Source organism: Austrofundulus limnaeus, unplaced genomic scaffold (assembly GCF_001266775.1).
Source record: "Austrofundulus limnaeus strain Quisiro unplaced genomic scaffold, Austrofundulus_limnaeus-1.0 Scaffold44, whole genome shotgun sequence".
In the NCBI taxonomy this organism is placed as follows: domain Eukaryota; kingdom Metazoa; phylum Chordata; class Actinopteri; order Cyprinodontiformes; family Rivulidae; genus Austrofundulus; species Austrofundulus limnaeus.
In genome coordinates this window covers 145,302-162,437 of record NW_013952446.1, presented here as the reverse complement: position 1 = coordinate 162,437, position 17,136 = coordinate 145,302, and the positions used below count along the sequence as shown (strand labels likewise).

Genomic DNA, 17,136 nt, shown 5'->3' with positions numbered 1-17,136 from the left:
CACTTTACACCATTTACTATAATTTATAATATATGCGAAGCAAAATTATTTCGAAAGCCCTTGAAATCCCTGAAAACATTTAAATGACATTTGATTAGATTTTCCCACTGCAGTGTTTTACGTTATTTTTCTCATTTTTCACTATGTACCTCACACACACACACACACACACACACACCGGGTGGCCAAAACAGTCTTGAAAGCCATTTCAGGCTATTAATAGCTTTTCACTAAGGATCAATACATTTTTGCCACTAGCTGGAGTGGCGGTCATCTTTTAAAAATCTGGGCCAGTTTCTGTGACTTATTATTTATAACTGAACCAGACATATGTGCATATGGATGATTAGTCAACACRCATCAGTTTTGCACAAACATATCAGAAATATGAAAGATATTTTTTGCACGCTTTCGCAGCAAACACGGTCTGTTTGTTAGCTGAACAGGATGTTCAGAGAGTAAGGACAGGGCAGRCTGTGTGTGTCTTCCACTGATTCAGCTCTGTGTCTACTTTGTGTTTAGTAATCACACTCTAGAATCATTTAAATTATTAGCTCTGAGTAATTAGAATCTAAGTGATTTGGTTCATTTCATACCGCTACATCTTGCTTTGGGCAGCAATGTAGTTTGGAACGTGGATTTTTAAGYACACAACCACAGACGTTTTTCTTCTTCCAAGCTCCATTTAAGCCTTTCTGCTTTATCATCACTCATTCTCTTTCATTCTACATCCCTGAATGATACAAGAATATCATTTTGATCACCTTGTTTGGGAATAAAAAGAGCAGAGTGGAAGATAAAACCAATAACGAGGCCAAAATTTGTAACTTCATCGCTTGTGTTGAAGGTTATTTTTAGTGTGGTAACAGCTTGTATGTACAAAAGCAGCCCTCGTTTTGCTATAAATCATCCGAAATTGTTTGGCTCATATTCTGTAGCACAGTAGTTTTTTTATTTTTTGTACTTTGGTCCAGTGTTTGTTTATATACAAAATTAGCTGTGAAGAGTGCTTTGTTTTAGCAAATCCAGACATTAAATTAAAGTCCTTTTATTTGTTATTGCCTGCCACAAACACATGCTTCCAGGGTAAACCAGAGGTGTACAACCCYGGTCCTGGAGGGCCACTATCCCGCATGGTTTACTTGTTTCTTTGCTCCAGCACCTGATTTGAATGAATGGATAATTACCAGACTTCTGCAGAACGTAAAGAGGTAATCCAATCACTGAATTAAGTGTGTTAGAGCAGGGAAACAAGTCAAACATGAAGGATTTTTTGTCCTCAAGGACCATTGCCCACCCCTGGCATAAACCCATGGTAGTGAATATTGGAGTCCACTCTGTCTGTTAGCAAAATATCTCATTAACCACCAAACAGATTTCTGTGAAACTCTCAAAGTAATCACTGGATGATTGTAAACAACTGATTATCTTTTAGAATCAACCATATCCAAGCAGAATGCCACAGCTAATCAACTTTACTCTACACCAGAGATGTGCACAAGTCTTTTTTGCAAGTCCAAGTCATGTCTCAAGTCTTTGGCTCCAAGTCTAAGTCAGGTCTCAAGTTTTTTGACCCCAAGTCCATGTCTAGTTGTGTGTATTACTTAACTGGCAGTTTGATCAAAGGTATTCTAACTATACTAGATTATATTCTATATTTTAATCAAATATTAAAACATAGTATCATATTTTAATAATACTATTAAAACATAATACTATATTTTAATAAAATATTAAAACATAGTATTATGTTTTAATAATACTATTAAAACATAATATGTTTTAAAGATACAGATAAGGTTGAAAGAACAACAATCAAGCATTTAGAGTATTATTAACTGTATTTTGCACTTGTAGTCTGACAAGAGCACGTTTGCTGCTGCTTTTACAATAAAATACAAGAAAAAAAATGTTTTTAAATGAATAAAAGCATGTCAGTGAAGATGATGAACCAGGATCCTTAAAGTAAAAGAGCTGCACAAGTCATCCCAAAAACAAATTTTGGATTTRGACTCCACACACTTTGCATTTTGMCAGTCTCTTGTCACGGCGTTGAATAAARTCTGTAAGAAAAGCTTAAAATGAATATACTGCAACACACCTGCCATGCTGAAGCTCTGTTTATCACGTAGGATACACCTCATTAACATTGTACAATGCTGGCCCCTCCTGTACTCAGGTGACTTGCGTTGTTCGCGAGTCTCAAACCACGAGTCCAAGTCAAATCTAAGTCTTTAATAGTAGAGACTTAAGTGAGACCCAAGTCTAAGTCTGAGTCACAAGTCCCCATCTCTGCTCTACACAAAAAATGTCTATCTCGTTAAATGTCTTTAGTTACTGAGCTAAACTGACGTGTACCRCTAGGCCTTTATTGTTTCATGTCAGGTAGCACCAATGATCCAATCAGGCCAAAATATTTAAATCAAAATAATAAGTGTGGGCAACAGATTTGCAAAATCTTCAACCTAATTTGTTAAAAAAAGGAGATAATGTAAGAATCTAATGTTAGAGGTACAGATGGAGGTTTTTCTAAGCGTTAGAGGAATATTTCTTGGCACAGCGAGTTTCCTCTGGTTGCCATGGCCACTGTGTCTTTCTCTGAAACGGTGCTCCACTTAACCCATGTTAAGACCACAATCTGTCATTTTTTTACACCATTTTTCTGTTCAGAAGTCTTGGTCGATGAAGGTTTTAGATGGACTTTTATCTAAAACTTCACTTTTTGCAAAATCTTTGATTTATTACGATGCAAAAATTCAGTTTTTCTTTTCTGAAATTGTTACAGTTATTTATGTTTTTCATACTCATGTAATTGTTAAAGCAGATATATGGGATTTGCAAATGTAAAACAAAAGAAAAATAGCATCAATAAATTCCCTCTGTTTTGCTTTAGAGCCTCAGGAAGGATGAAATCTGCCTCGCAGGGTTCTGGTGGTTACGACAGCGACAGTGTGGAGATGCATCCCATGGAGGAGTGTCCCGAGGCGCAGTACTATCACATGCAGTGCCGGCTGGGCGAGGGGGGTTACGAGCGGTCCCCGGGGTGCGGGTCGAGAAACTGGGGGCTTCGTAAGCAGGCCATACAGAACTGGCAGCGKCGGCCCTACAGGAACAGCACGGAGGGCGAGGAAGGAGATGTGTCGGACGTGGGCTCCCGGACCACAGAGTCTGAGGTGGAGATGTGGGAGCAGGAGAGGAGAGCCGTGGCTGAGGTCCAGCAGTCAGCACCACCCTACCCTCACCACGGCAGAGGAGCGTACCGCCCTAACGCAGGTAACCACTGTCTGTGAAGGGATAGGAGCAGTCAAGCATCCTGCTTGATACACACTCATCATGGATTTAAATGTGACTCATCATATCGAAATGAGGACTAAGTCAAATTTGKTYAAAAKGRCCTARYTACATTTTCAGATTCCTGGCTTTAAAAGCTACATTTTGATAVCTGGATCATCCTGATATCATAAGTGGATCCAGAGAAATGACCTAATTTGTCTTGCTGGTTGCAATAATACATTACTGTTTGGTCTGAATCCTACTGGTAATTTTATGTAAATTTATTAAGTAATTTTTTATGTAAATTTAAAGAGGAAACCTCAAATAGTGTTTGTGTATTAAGATTTCCCAGTTGAAAAATGAAACAAATACATTACAAGCTCACAGGGAAAAATTCTAATTTTTCAGTCATTTTTAATCAAAATCTATTTTTTGTTGCTACTGCTCAAAAAGTGTTTCAAAAATCTTTTTTAGGATTATATTTTAGACACTTCATTCAAACGATACATTGATAAGACACATTCATTATATTTAGACAAAATGCAATTTTTGCACACGTTTAAATCTAAACACTATATCTGCCTATTTTTCCACATTTCACTTTTGGACTTAATCCTCATTTCGATGTGACGTCACAAATGTCATTAATTTGGTTCATTGATTTGAATTTTTTTTTCAAGCTGGAAACAATTCAGTGTTTAAAAAAATAAACATCAACAAGCTTCTTGCGTAATTTTGACTGATATTTTACTGCTCTTCTTGAAAGAATGGGTTTATTTAATGTTTTGGTTTCTTGGCCCAAAAAAAAACTTTTTTCTAACCACAGTCCAACATTTTTCAAAACGGATAAGGCCATGGCTTCAGGAAGACCATACCAGAAACTTAATGTTAGTCTGCCTGATCCAATCAGAAAGCAGTTTTAAAGTCTGTCTATGATCGTTGCCCTGAAACATCCAAAAGTGTCGAAGTTTCAAATCCTCTTCTATCTGATGATTTTGAGATGAAGAAGATAAATTTGGATATAGTCCTCCTCTTTCATCATCATGATGCACCGTCAGACTTTTTAGGTGTGTAAGCATCAGTTTAATTCCTCCAAACATGTAGATTATTGTGGCCAAAAGCTTCATCTTTGTTTTCTCTGACCATGAGATTGATCCCTAGAGGACATTTTGGCTTGTCCTCTAAGCAGCTGTAAGTTTCAGTCAAGCCTAAAGGTCACACTTCCAGAGCGTGGGCTTTTTATTGTTTCTTAGTCAGCATCCTTTCAGTCCATGATGATGTAATTGTTACTAGTAGTAGTTAATTTTGCTGCTAAAAAACAGCTTTATGGAACAGAAGTACACCAATTAACTCATAATTTAGATATAGCGTTAATGGTTGACAAATACGTTTGACTAATATAAATACTAACTGGAGCTGGCTTTTCCATTGATTACATTATATTGATTGGTTTGTGTGCACACCACAGTCTCTGCCCACTACAGTTCCTTCTCTCATACTGAGCCAGTTGTTCTTGGACAGCTCTGCCACACAACAGATTGTGTGTTTTTTCTATCAGCGTCTTGCCATGCCAGCATCCTTGTACACTCTGCTGTTCCTCTCTCTTCTTTCCATCTGCCGTCAAGTTTTCAAATATCAGGTGGATCTCGGTAGTCTGGCATGCAGGGAAACTGGGCCAGGGTTCTGGGACGAATTCACGTTAGCAACTTTGCCCCGCCCCTCCGTATTAGCCGAACAGATTTTTCACACATAACATGTTACTGGCACCCTTTCGCTCTGACGTAGTTCTCCCTAATAGCAGAGTTTCTAGCAGGATTTGTTGGATCGCCTTGATTTTTAGGAGCAGATTTTGTCCCGTCATGTGGCATGCAGCTTAGCTTTTTTAGTTCATTTTGAAAATCTTGAGCGTAGGTGGTGTGTGAGGGAGAGATAGAATAAAAGAGACTCAGATAGTGTGCATTTCTTTACTGCCCTGATGGTTCTGAACAGATGCCTTCCAAGGCCAAAGATGATGTGAGTCACGTAGGAGTAATCTTGCCCGGAGGAACATGCCAGGCTCAGATTGGAGACATGGTATCAGCCGTAGAAAGAGAAGAAGAAGGGAAAGTTATTACGCAATCTCATTTACTTTCTTGCTTTTTTTTTTTCGATTGAAGACTGGCGCCACCATGTGACAAAAAATATTTTTGAAATTGTTGAAGTTGTGGATGGATGGATGATTTTATACATACATATATGAAACTGTTCATTGAGTCACTCATTAGGACATAATGTACATAAAAGGGTTTACTGACTGGTTTATTCCTGCAGGTCGGTCTGAAGCGGTCTACAGCAAGCCATGCCGCCACGAAAAGAGCCCTTCGAAATCCAACGAGGTGATCAGTCCAGAGATCCTGAAGATGCGCGCGGCCCTCTTCTGCATCTTCACCTACSTGGACACGAAAACCCTGCTTCGAGCCGCCGAGGTGTGCCGCAACTGGAGGTTTGTGGCCCGTCACCCAGCCGTGTGGACCAGGGTGCTGCTAGAAAACGCTCGCATTTCTTCCAAGGTGCAGCTTTTAGATACTGTGTGTTTTCTGGTTGAGAGCACTCATAACTGCTCTGGGTACACTGTATATACTTTGTTTTTATTTATTTTTTCTTAGTTCCTGAGCACGTTGTCTCAGTGGTGCACTCAAACACACTCACTCATCCTGCAAAACCTTAAACCAAGACAGCGGGGCAAGAAGGAAGCCAAGGAGGACTACCTTAAAAGCACACGGTGAGACAATACATAGACTGTAACTAAATTATCACCAATATTATCTGAGTTAGCTCACTTTATATTGCCTTTGCTTGAAAAAACTTTAATGTTTAACATATGGTTGAACTGAGAGACCAAACAATTCTTCAGACAGCGACTGATGAGAGGAGGCCAGGAGGAGGAATCAGGCTGATGAAAACTGACATTTTGGTGCTTTCTGATTATCCCCAGTCTGTGAAACATCAGCTTCCATTTGCTGGGAAAAAAAACAGGCAGAGAACTGATGAGAGTGGAAAAAATGAAGGTATTTGTGTGAAGGACGCAGAAGATCTTCTTAAATCATGATGCTTCACGAAAACATTGCAGCAGGGACATTTTGAAACAGTATTTGCTGTTCCTGGTATAGATGCTGAAATGAAGTGAAGAAAAAAAAAGTCACTTTGTTTTCTCTGTTTGTTTGTTTTTTTTTTTTCACTTGACCTTCCCTTACATTTCGGTCCAAGTGGCTGTCTGGAAGAAGGTTTGGAGGCGTTGTTAAARGCCACAGGAAGTAGCCTGCTGATACTGAAGATTTCACACTGTCCCAACCTGCTGACCGATCGCTCCCTGTGGCTGGCCAGCTGCTACTGCCGGGCCCTCCAGGCCGTAACCTACAGGTAGACCACCACACCCAGCTCTCCTGCACCCCGGACTGCACCGGCAAACACTTGACGTATGCATTGTTGTGTGTACACTTAAATGATGAGTGTTTGCTTTGTTCCAGGAGTGCTACAGACCCGGTTGGCCAGGAGGTGATCTGGGCCCTCGGGGCAGGATGTAGAGACATTATTTCTCTGCAGGTGGCACCCTTACATCCATGGTAATTTAAGAAGCCATATAAGTCATGACATTATCACTATCTRGCTAATATTCTTTAAGTCCATTATTTTTAAAAAGCAAAATAGCAGTCGAAAGAAAAAAAAAGAATCCTCTGAAGCTGTCATACCTGGATGGTGGCATTAAATATTTCAGACCGTGTGAAATGTGGGGATTCATAGTTCTGTGGCTAATAAGTCTAGAATCAAGGAAATTTTTCAAAGTAATAGATAATCTACAGTATTTAATGTTAGGTTCTGTGAAAAGATTATGAACAAATATTATCTTACCTGTTGTAGGCAGTACTTTAGACAAACGCAGTTCAAGGAAACAAAGTTTAATTCTGACAAGACTGATGATCTAATGGCTATTCCAAGATCCCAAAACTGATTTTTGCCACCTTGAAACAACTCTAGTCTTAAAGTAGACTTATCATGTTTTTAAATATTTATTTTAAACGTTAAAATAATTCAGCTGGAGTCTGTGTAAAATGGAACTGCAATGCTTTGGTGTGAATTCTTCCTTATTGTAACCCCACAAAGCCCTTTTTCTGAGGTRTGTCTCTTTAAATCCACATGAGCACTTCATCCCCCACCCCACCTCCAGCTTCCAGAGATTCTACTTTGATAGGGGCCTGTGACTATAGCAGTGCAGAATCATTTTATTTACATATTCATGAAAAGAACTGAAGACTTGTCCATCCAGCCCTACATGTTGGAGCCASAGTCTGACCCAGAGCCAGAGGAGAATGATGACGACAGAATTATAGTTGTTTGTCCAGAGCTTATAACAGTTCWGTTGCAAATAATTTGATGAAATAAAGAACACTATAGAAAAAACAGAAAACTGAACAGGTTGAAAAAATATGACCCATCAGAATATAAAGAWTTCTTTTCAAATTCAACTGTCCTGCACTCCTAGATACTCTAAGTACACAACAAAATGTAGAAAAGTGGATTTTGCACGATATGTCCCCTTTAATATTTTCATAGTGGTTCATGCAAATGCTGTTTTATAAACTTGCACACTGCTGCTAGTTTTGAAATACACAGTTAGTCCAGAAAAAACATATGTGATATTCCTGCAGAAAGTGCTTTTAGCTGCACTACTGATGCTAGTAGCCCATGCATTAAAAAAAAACAAAGAACTCAGGGAAAATGTGAAAGATGTGCAATGCAGTTTAGTTGTGGTGGAACCCACAGATGCAGACGTGAGGACTTAATGAAAAAAATATATTTAAAATGAACAAACTTAAACTGAGGTCATTCGAAGGGCTACAACAAGTAAGATATTTATAATTCATAACCTTCCCACAGGACACTTCTTCAAAAGACCTGAACTAATAYTTTAATAAGAAACCACTTATTCAAGCCTGTCTTTCTTCTAGTCAACAACCTGCCCGCTTCAGTAACCGCTGCTTGCAGACGATTGGAAGGTGCTGGCCTCACCTCCGTGCTCTYGGTGTGGGTGGAGCAGGATGTGGGATTCAGGGACTGGCCTCACTGGGTAAACATGGAACAACATGGAGCATACATCACGTACATTTTGTTATTACTTTAGTTGTGAATCCAATTCAAACCCTGTTAAGGAAAAATACTTTGAAAATTTATTTTGTGTCATACAACTAGAATGTTTGTTTTCTTGATTGTGTAAACATTTTCTATTTCTTTATYCAAATCAATTCCAAATAGTCAACTTAATGCAATGTGCATGTAAGAAAATGGCTCCAAAGTTATAAAAGCATCATATTATATTTCTAAAAACTGGCCCTTTTTTTAAAAAAAATTACGTGTAATTGTACCAAAAAATAAAATAAAATAAAATAAAACTATCAATAACCTTATCATTTGCAAAAATCCCAAAGTCTCTGTAAGCCATTTTAAGTTCAAATAACGGTTTTATCTGAAAATATGCAAAACTATTATCTTTCCAAGAGTGCAGTTTTAAAAGGGTTTGAAGATTTCTACATCCATTTTAATGATGTTTTTTAATATTTGAAATTTATAAAAGTCACAAATTGCAAAAGTCATCAGTTTTGTCCTGAATAAGTTCAACATTTAAGTATTATAATAGAAGATTTTTTTCTAATATTTGAGTTCATATAAATAAAGTCACTTTTTCAGGCCTTCAGCAGCCTTGGCTTTTTCCTGTATTTAAATTCTTTCACTGTCTTCTAGCATCTACTTTGTTTTTAATCATTTTTGACTTCATCCTGTCCATCTGTGCAGCGAGGAACTGCATGAGGCTGCAAGTGTTGGAGCTGGACCATGTGAGTGAGATCAACCAGGAGGTGGCAGCAGAGGTTTGCAGAGAAGGCCTGAAAGGTCTGGAGATGTTGGTGCTTACCTCCACACCGGTCACCCCGAAAGCCCTGCTCCACTTCAACAGTGAGTTGAAACCCTGACTGTGAAGACTTCACTATAAAACTACTGTGTGGCCACTTCCTGCTTAATATGCCTCAGTAATACCATTCAGCACAGAAACTCATCTAACTCAATGYGGTTTCCCAACAATCTTAAAATTGTGTTTGTTTTTATTTATTTATTTAAGAAGGGACAGTGCATATTACATAAAATGCCAGGTTTAGCCATGGTGGCTAGTTTTCATCTGTAGTCCCTTGTCTTTCTAACTGCGCAGGTGTTTGTCGCAGCCTCAAGTCTATTGTGGTTCAGATCGGTATAGAAGACTACTTTGAGGACCCCAGTAGTCCAGAAGCTAGAAAACTGTTTGACGAGATGGTTAACAAGCTGCAGGTAACAGACTCTCTGAGACTCACACGTGGCATCGCATTTTAGACTCCCACAATGAAAGATTTACATCACAGAAAACATTTTAAAATGTTGTAAACTTTTGTGTTTTTATCTAAAAGAAGTTGTCTCTCACAGTCTGCCACTACCCAAAATACTCCATTTTAGTCACTAGTTCCTTAAATGCATCACTGTTCCTCCATTGTATTGCGATTACATTATTGTAACGGCTACTTAAATATAGCTAAAACTCAGTTAATTTGACATATATGGAGCTAAAGTTTGATGTGGTTGTACTATCTGAGCAGTGGTGGGCAGTGCTAATCCAAAAGTTAGCTCTGCAATTTCTAAAGCACTTATGCCATAGAAAAACAAGCGGAAGCTAATTTAAAAACACAATTTCAATTTGACACTTACTAGCCAGCAACAATTCATGTACAATATATGCACAATACTGCCAACTAGCAGTATATGAACCCTTTTACAACTTAATTCTACAACCGCCGATTGCTGGGGATATGATTTCCTGAAACAGACCTTTAGCTCCAAGTGTAAAAATTAAAAAGTTGTTGAGGATTGCTAGTTTGGCTGCTTCTTTAAAAAGTTGTTGAGGATTGCTAGTTCGGCTGCTTCTTTGTCTTTTTCTTTTGTTTGTTGTAGATTTTTCACTAAAGAAGCATCAATAAAGCAATTTTAAAACTGTTTATTGGAAAACTGAAGCGATGCATTCTGGGTACATGACGGATTTGATTTGTGATGGGAAACGAAAGCAAGCAGTACAGGAAACTATCTTCCCTTCAAAATAAGAGCTTGGATTTTAAAGTTTTCCATGTAGTTGCTCCAGTTGACCACTAGATGTCTGTCTTCACCAACATAACATCTTTAAATCATTTCTGCATCTCTAACCCCTTTGCTTCGACCAATTATGAAGTATCAATTATCAAGTATTGAGCTCCAGCATTTAAACTTTATTATTATTATTATTTTAAAAAAGGAGCTTCGATTGTAAAGTAAAATAAATCAATACATACAAAATTTTAGTATGATTTACAACTGTTTTTGCTATTGCCTTCCTGCWACGTAAGCAGATACAAAGCATTGTGGGAAATGAGAACCGTGACTGAAAGCAACATTCAGCATGGATGTATACCTTTCCAATAAGTGTGTTTATCTGGGAGGGGTGCTGTTGGATAGTTTACGTGTGTTGTGATTCATTGACAGCCACACCTTCCACCGTTCAAGATAATTATGACTGATAGATAATTAGTTATTAGCGGTACTGCATTTTAATTTTAGAAATCGCAAATCTGCTCATGAATTATAAAAACTAGTAAGACCGCTAAAGCACGAATGAAATATTTAGGTCCGCAATTAGCAGATTTGCGCTTTAGCGGTCTGGTGCCCACCACTGTTTCTGAGCATCATCCCCAGCATGATGTTTGAGCTCTAACAGATCAAATGAGGTATTTGTTGAAAATGTTGGCAAAGGAAGCTGTTGGCGTTTTGGAGTCCTTTAGGAATGCTAGTTTCATTTTAAAATAGAAATGACGTCTGTTTTTTTTTTTATCAGAGTAACCACTGACTCAGTTTTTGAAGGCCTATTGGTGACTAGATTTTATCTGTTTTATGGCTAAACACACGCAGTCAGGGATAAAACAGGCTTTGTTTTAATGAGTCAGTAGGTTGCAGTAAAGATGCAGAAATGTTTCCCCGCAGTAATCTCCCTGGAAATGGTRTAAACATCAGTTTTTATCTTGATCTTTGTGCTCAGCATCATCTCTTTTCCGAGGTGAAGCTCAAGGACTTAAACACTTCTAAGCTGTCGTATTTACTACTGACGAGAAGCAGACAAGAGATAAATCTGATGCTGACATCTTTTCTTTTATTTCTTTCAGGCTCTGAAAAAGAGACCTGGCTTCTCCAAAATTCTCCACGTGAAAGCAGACAGCCTCTGCTAACATCTTTCGTTCTTCTCCGAGACGCTGAGAGGTAGCCCAAGTCAGTCAGAAGGACGCAGCTAAAGTTTGAGCTGACGCCCGAGAAGGGGTTGAACGCATCGGYTAACACAAACGACACAACATCGTAAATAAATGTGGACATTCTGGGAGAACAAATGTGAAAAATTAAAACAAAAATTTGACAAATATTTCCCTAAAGGTCAGTGGGACCATAAGACCAACAGAGGCAATTTTTAATCGAAAAGAAGAATATTTAAACTTTGCAAACTGAAGAGGCTCATCAGCTTTGTTTCAAACCGTAAAAAAAGAGAATGAGGTTAGTGACACTGGACCTGTTGACCAAGCTGCTTTTTTTACTGTCAGCATTTATATGATTGCTAATTAAGGAACAATTCACTGAAAAGAACAGGAACTTTCCACAGACGTACATAAAACCCCAGATTCTCAAGGAGCTTCGTGTCTGAGTGAGTGATGGAGTGAGTAAAAAATCCCAACTTGTCCTGCACTTATATACGGTTAAACTGGGTAAAAAAAAACCTTGTGAACACTTACTGCTTCCACCCAACGCTGAGTTCTGCTACACTGTGGAGTGAAATAAACGCAGCTTCTCTGTGACACACAGATCTCGTCTTCTTGACAGTTTGCATGGATGGGGCAGCAGCAACGCCTTTGAGAACCGTCCTCTGCTTCCTCCAACTGCGACCGTGTCCCTTACAATCCGGTGATTAATTTGGATCTTTGTTGTATCTCTGGACCTCAAYGTGTCAGAGGACAGGATGCAGTATTCGATGTTCCCTGTGCCATTTGTTATAATGTCTGTCCTTATTCGAGAGAGCATTTTCTCTGATGTGCCATTAATGCAAAGAGACAAGGACCAGCAAGGCAGACGTTTGGTCACTTCAGTGACAAAAAAAAAAGAAGAATCACTTGAGTTTTATTTAAAGGGAAAGCAGCTCTAAATAAAAGTGTCGTGTTTCATATAGAACAAAGTTTCCAGGTGTGTACAGGTGTTGTAGTGTTTGTATATTGCCTGAATTTTCATACAGAACAGTGCCATTCCAATCAGCAGGGCTATTTATTTTTAAGTTACCCTCATCAACCTTCTGGCTCCCCCTGCTGGTGACGCTGCTCCACAGCTGGCACCCCATCAGCCTAATGGCCCCCCTTTAACAGTGCAGGACAAGTATTTGCATTACAGTACAAGACTCAAACCCAGTCATCAAATCTAGAAACTGATTTGGCTGCAGATATTTTTTTTTTTGTAATTTTGCAGAAATTCTAACAAAATATAATTAGCAATATGCCCACTGTTGTGACACTTGGAAACGACTCGGCATGTTGTGAGTTATGCAGCACGGCTCAACTCGTGTTTGAGAGAATAACGCTATTGATCCTGTTGGTTTTCTCAGCTCAGAGACCATGAAAACGTGTGTTTACCGCTCAACGACTTTACCAAACACATCACGGAGAATCAGAGTCCCCCATTTTAATAATGTTTAAATTATTACTACTATTTTTAATTTTAACACGTATTTCAACTCCGTCATGGACCAAAAATAGTAATTTAAAAAAAAAAATTTATATTATTCTGGTGCGCAATTTTTTTTAAGTGTCTTTATCAAGTCCCCTTAGAGTTGTGGTCAGAGGTTTACATACATTCATCATGGATTATGCAGCATCCAAGTGCGGTGGTTTTTGAGTGCACAAGTTGGAATTTATTGTAGATTTTCTTGCCTTTTTCACATTAAAACACATCCAAGGACCTTCAGTTGTGCAAAGGTTTCGATGGTTTGTGTGTATTTTGATGCCTGATTTATTCTATCATAGAACGTGAACCATTGAAATAAATCATTGAAATTATGATACCCTTCTTGTCCATGGTGAGTGCAGGTGAACCTCTGTCTGCAGATGTTTTTGTGAAAGAGCAATATTCCTTCAGCTTATTTATTTTTGCTGTGACTGAAAAGAAAAATGCACACATGCACATCTAGGTAAAAAAAAATCAACCACACGACTTATTGTTGTTTCCTTCATTTCATGGCACAAATAAAGCTTTTATTTGTTTACAGAATTTGGTGCAAATAAGCAAAATTACAGTTTCTTGAAAAGGCTTTAGGATAGAAAAAACAAATAATGAGATGTGTAACAGTGTTCTCTACAGATGATTGTCCGTTTTTATAATTTTAGTTTGTTTATTTATTTCACTCTGGTTTTGGTTTAACTGAAGGAATAAATTTATGGGAATGGARTGCAATGTTGCTGACACTGTAGAGGAAAAAAACACAAAGCACTTGTTGATTTTGAGTTTTCGACAATCCCTGCGTTTCGTTATCAGCTACTCTGTACATAATGTTTGTAGAAAATGAAAACCAATGAAGAGGAGAAAAAAAAGACCAACATGTGATGTTGAGATAATATATTAATGTCTGAGTGGCCGAGCTGAAGTTTTAGAGATCATTCAGTAGGACTTCTCACCTCTGGGGCGTGGAATGAATGACAAACATAGAGAAATATATTATGTATAACAGTAGTGTTGACATTGAAGTTGTGTACTTAGATACTTTATATTAAATGTGCATCAGATTCATATAGAGATGGAGATTATTTAAGAAAAGGATAATTCAGCTATTTATTTCTTTAAAAAAAAAGAAAAAAAGAGCGCTGTGTATAATGTTGGCATGTTTGTGTTCATGCATCAAACATTGAGTTGCCTTCTTAACTGTTCTGCTATTGTGGCAAGAAAATTATTAGATGTTTAACGAGCTTTGATTGCCTGCAGGTTAATAATACCTTTTTCATTTGACCCYGTGTGTTGTTGCACTATAGAGGAACAAATAATAAAAAAGAGATGTTTATTATAAAGAGGGTTGTTTTAATCTTTCTCAGTATTTAAATGAAACACAATGCACTTTTTGTTTTCTCGAACAATTTTCTCGGTTTGGGTTGATGGTTCTGGGATATTTGGCAGTTTGTTGAGAACCTTAGATGGTGAATCTCRTGGAAAAGGGACTTGGAAATAATTTCTCTCACAACATCAATCATTTAGTCTCACAGCACTCGGAAAACTAAAGAATAAATCTGGTTGAGATGTTTTTTAAAGTGCTCTTTAAGGCTGCCAGTATGAGCTGATGCTCACCTAACTTTCTTTGTTTTGTAATTCAAAATGTTTTCRGCTGTGATTTGAAATGTTATGAACTAGTAACATCCTACCTGCTGTAGACAGATTCATTCACAACCTTAATTTGAAGAAACAGTTTAAGTCTGTTYATTGACGAGCTAACGGCTAGTCTGAGCAGAGCCAGGACCAAAGTGGATCGCGGCCATTTTAAAACCAACTCCAGTCTCAAATATTTTATAGCAGTTCATGCAAGCGCTGCCTGACAAACCTTTACACCACCATCACTGTTGCATTGCATTTTTATTCTAGTATGCACGTATCAAACTAAAGGCCCACAGGCCAAATCTGGCCCTTGTTAACATTTTTATCTGGCCCCAAACGTAATAMTTTAAATGTGAAATATGGCTTCTTTTTTGTCACTGTGTTTAGTGCGTTTTTTATGACAGCAGGCCAACTTTCAGATCAAGAAAATTAAGTTAGAATTGTTATTATTATTATTTATTTATTGTGTGAACAAAAGAGAGTCAACAGAGCAACATTGACATCAATTATCTTTGCATTGTTTTCTTTATTTAAAGTCAAATTGGACTTTTTACATTTTGTTTTGTTTTACCTGATTATTTGGATTGTGATAAAATGTATCTTTAAAAAATAAGACATTTTTTTGGTTGGAGAGTAAGGCATAAAAATTAATGCTAATGATGAGTCTTTCCAAATTCAAATTTTTTTTCTTTATTCGTTAGATTATATATGTTTTTTAATGTTACCTAAAAACACAATTTAGAAAAGGACATTWGTATTTATGATTTGTTTGTTATATAAAATTTCAACAAATAATGAAATGTAATTGGCCCTTGGCTTGGACCAAGTTTAGATTTTTGGCCCTCTTGTGTAACTGAGTTTGACACCCCAGTTCTAGTAGAAATATGATCATATTTCTGCAGGAAGCACCCCAGGCTGCACCAGAAGTGTAACAGCTAGTTGCTGCTGCTAATTGTACTTTCATATAACCACAGAAATCTATGTAAATAACGGTGTCATGCTGAATTAACAGCAGTGTTGCGTCTGCATCAACCACTATGACTGAAACTGGAGTTGTTTTAACACCTGGTTTACGCTCTGCTGTTCTCGGGCTCACGAATGGCACCACTCGACCAAAAATAAGCACAATCACAGATAAAGCAAGACTGTTCAATCATTACAGATGCTTTAAAAACTTCCAAAAACAGTTTATTAAATGGAATCTGTTACATATCATTTTAAATGATGAACATTCTCCCTGTGCTCGACTCTTCTTCTCGTGTCAAACAGGTGACGGTGCAATGTCATCATTCCAGAGCAGCATCCATAGAACCCCGTTTTATTAGATCTGGACTATCCTTCTAACTAGTAAATCTCACTTTTTCTGTTTTGACTTGTTGTGAATGCTGCAGGGCCTCTTGGCACTGTAACTGCAGATTAGAAGAGCCACTGGAATAACTTTTTMATCTGCCTGACTCATTAACAATCAGAAGAGCCATCTCAGAACTGGAGTTCTTCCTCATTCATGTCTTACTTTTTCAACTCAAGTGTCTTCTGATACAATTTGATCATTTCATCATGCTGTGCAATAAAAAAAATAAAATAAAAACTGTGCAAGTGCTTACAGAACTGTGTATATTTTCTGTATGACTGATTGTACTGCTGCCCGTCCGTCTGACGAGTGTTTTACATGTTACCTCAACACTKAACAGTTGAGCAGTTGAGTGTGTATTTATTTCATGTCTGACTGCCATCATCCATGAACTTCGTCCAAATTTCTCCTGCAACAAAATGTATTCTGTTGGTGAAAATTGCTTTTGCAGTAAGAGCGATCAGCCTTCTATGATGACTGTATTAGATGGATTCTCATTCATTTGATGTCATCAATAAAATATGCTTTAAATTGTAGTCATTGTTTTCTGTTTATTTTTTTAATGTTTACTTAGGTTGCAGGGTTATATTCCTYGAAACACCCTTGTGAGGTTTGTGGATTTTTTCCTGGGCTTAAAAGTTATCTAAAACTGAAGAAAAGAAATGTTGCTTTTGGACTCATGTATCTTTATTTTTTTTAATGATCATTTCAGGATGGTTGTATTTAACATATATTGACACAAGAAACTTTACATGCAATGGTGGCTGAAAGCAGTTGATGWTGATAAAGCAAAAAATTTTAAAAAGTGTAAAAATGTAGTTACGTTTGTTAGAATGTGCCAAAAAAAGAAAAAAAACTAGAAATGCAAAAAGGCAACTATTTAGATTTTTTCAGGTGTTTGTTAGAACAAAAACACAAGTAATACAAACACGCACTTAACTGTGTTTAAAAGTTGTCATACTTACAGTGCATGYCATTTATTGTGCAATAGTTATCAAATATGTGTATAAAAATACAATTAAAGGCCAATCATTCCTTGGAAAAATGCT

General features: G+C 37.5%; 1 protein-coding gene across 2 annotated transcripts in view; it reads left to right on the top strand.

Annotated features, from left to right (window-relative positions):
- The window catches only part of fbxo41 (F-box protein 41), a 51,041-nt gene extending 36,603 nt beyond the window's left edge, over positions 1-14,438 (top strand). For both annotated transcript variants that reach the window (XM_014007727.1, XM_014007726.1), the window contains exons 6-14: positions 2,894-3,273; positions 5,584-5,822; positions 5,919-6,034; positions 6,520-6,672; positions 6,780-6,875; positions 8,259-8,377; positions 9,100-9,258; positions 9,509-9,624; positions 11,514-14,438. In XM_014007727.1, coding sequence (XP_013863181.1) covers positions 2,894-3,273; positions 5,584-5,822; positions 5,919-6,034; positions 6,520-6,672; positions 6,780-6,875; positions 8,259-8,377; positions 9,100-9,258; positions 9,509-9,624; positions 11,514-11,576 — 1,441 coding nt within the window. In that variant the 3' untranslated portion in view covers positions 11,577-14,438. The remainder of the gene's footprint in view (positions 1-2,893; positions 3,274-5,583; positions 5,823-5,918; positions 6,035-6,519; positions 6,673-6,779; positions 6,876-8,258; positions 8,378-9,099; positions 9,259-9,508; positions 9,625-11,513) is intronic.
- Positions 14,439-17,136: the final 2,698 nt, after the last annotated feature.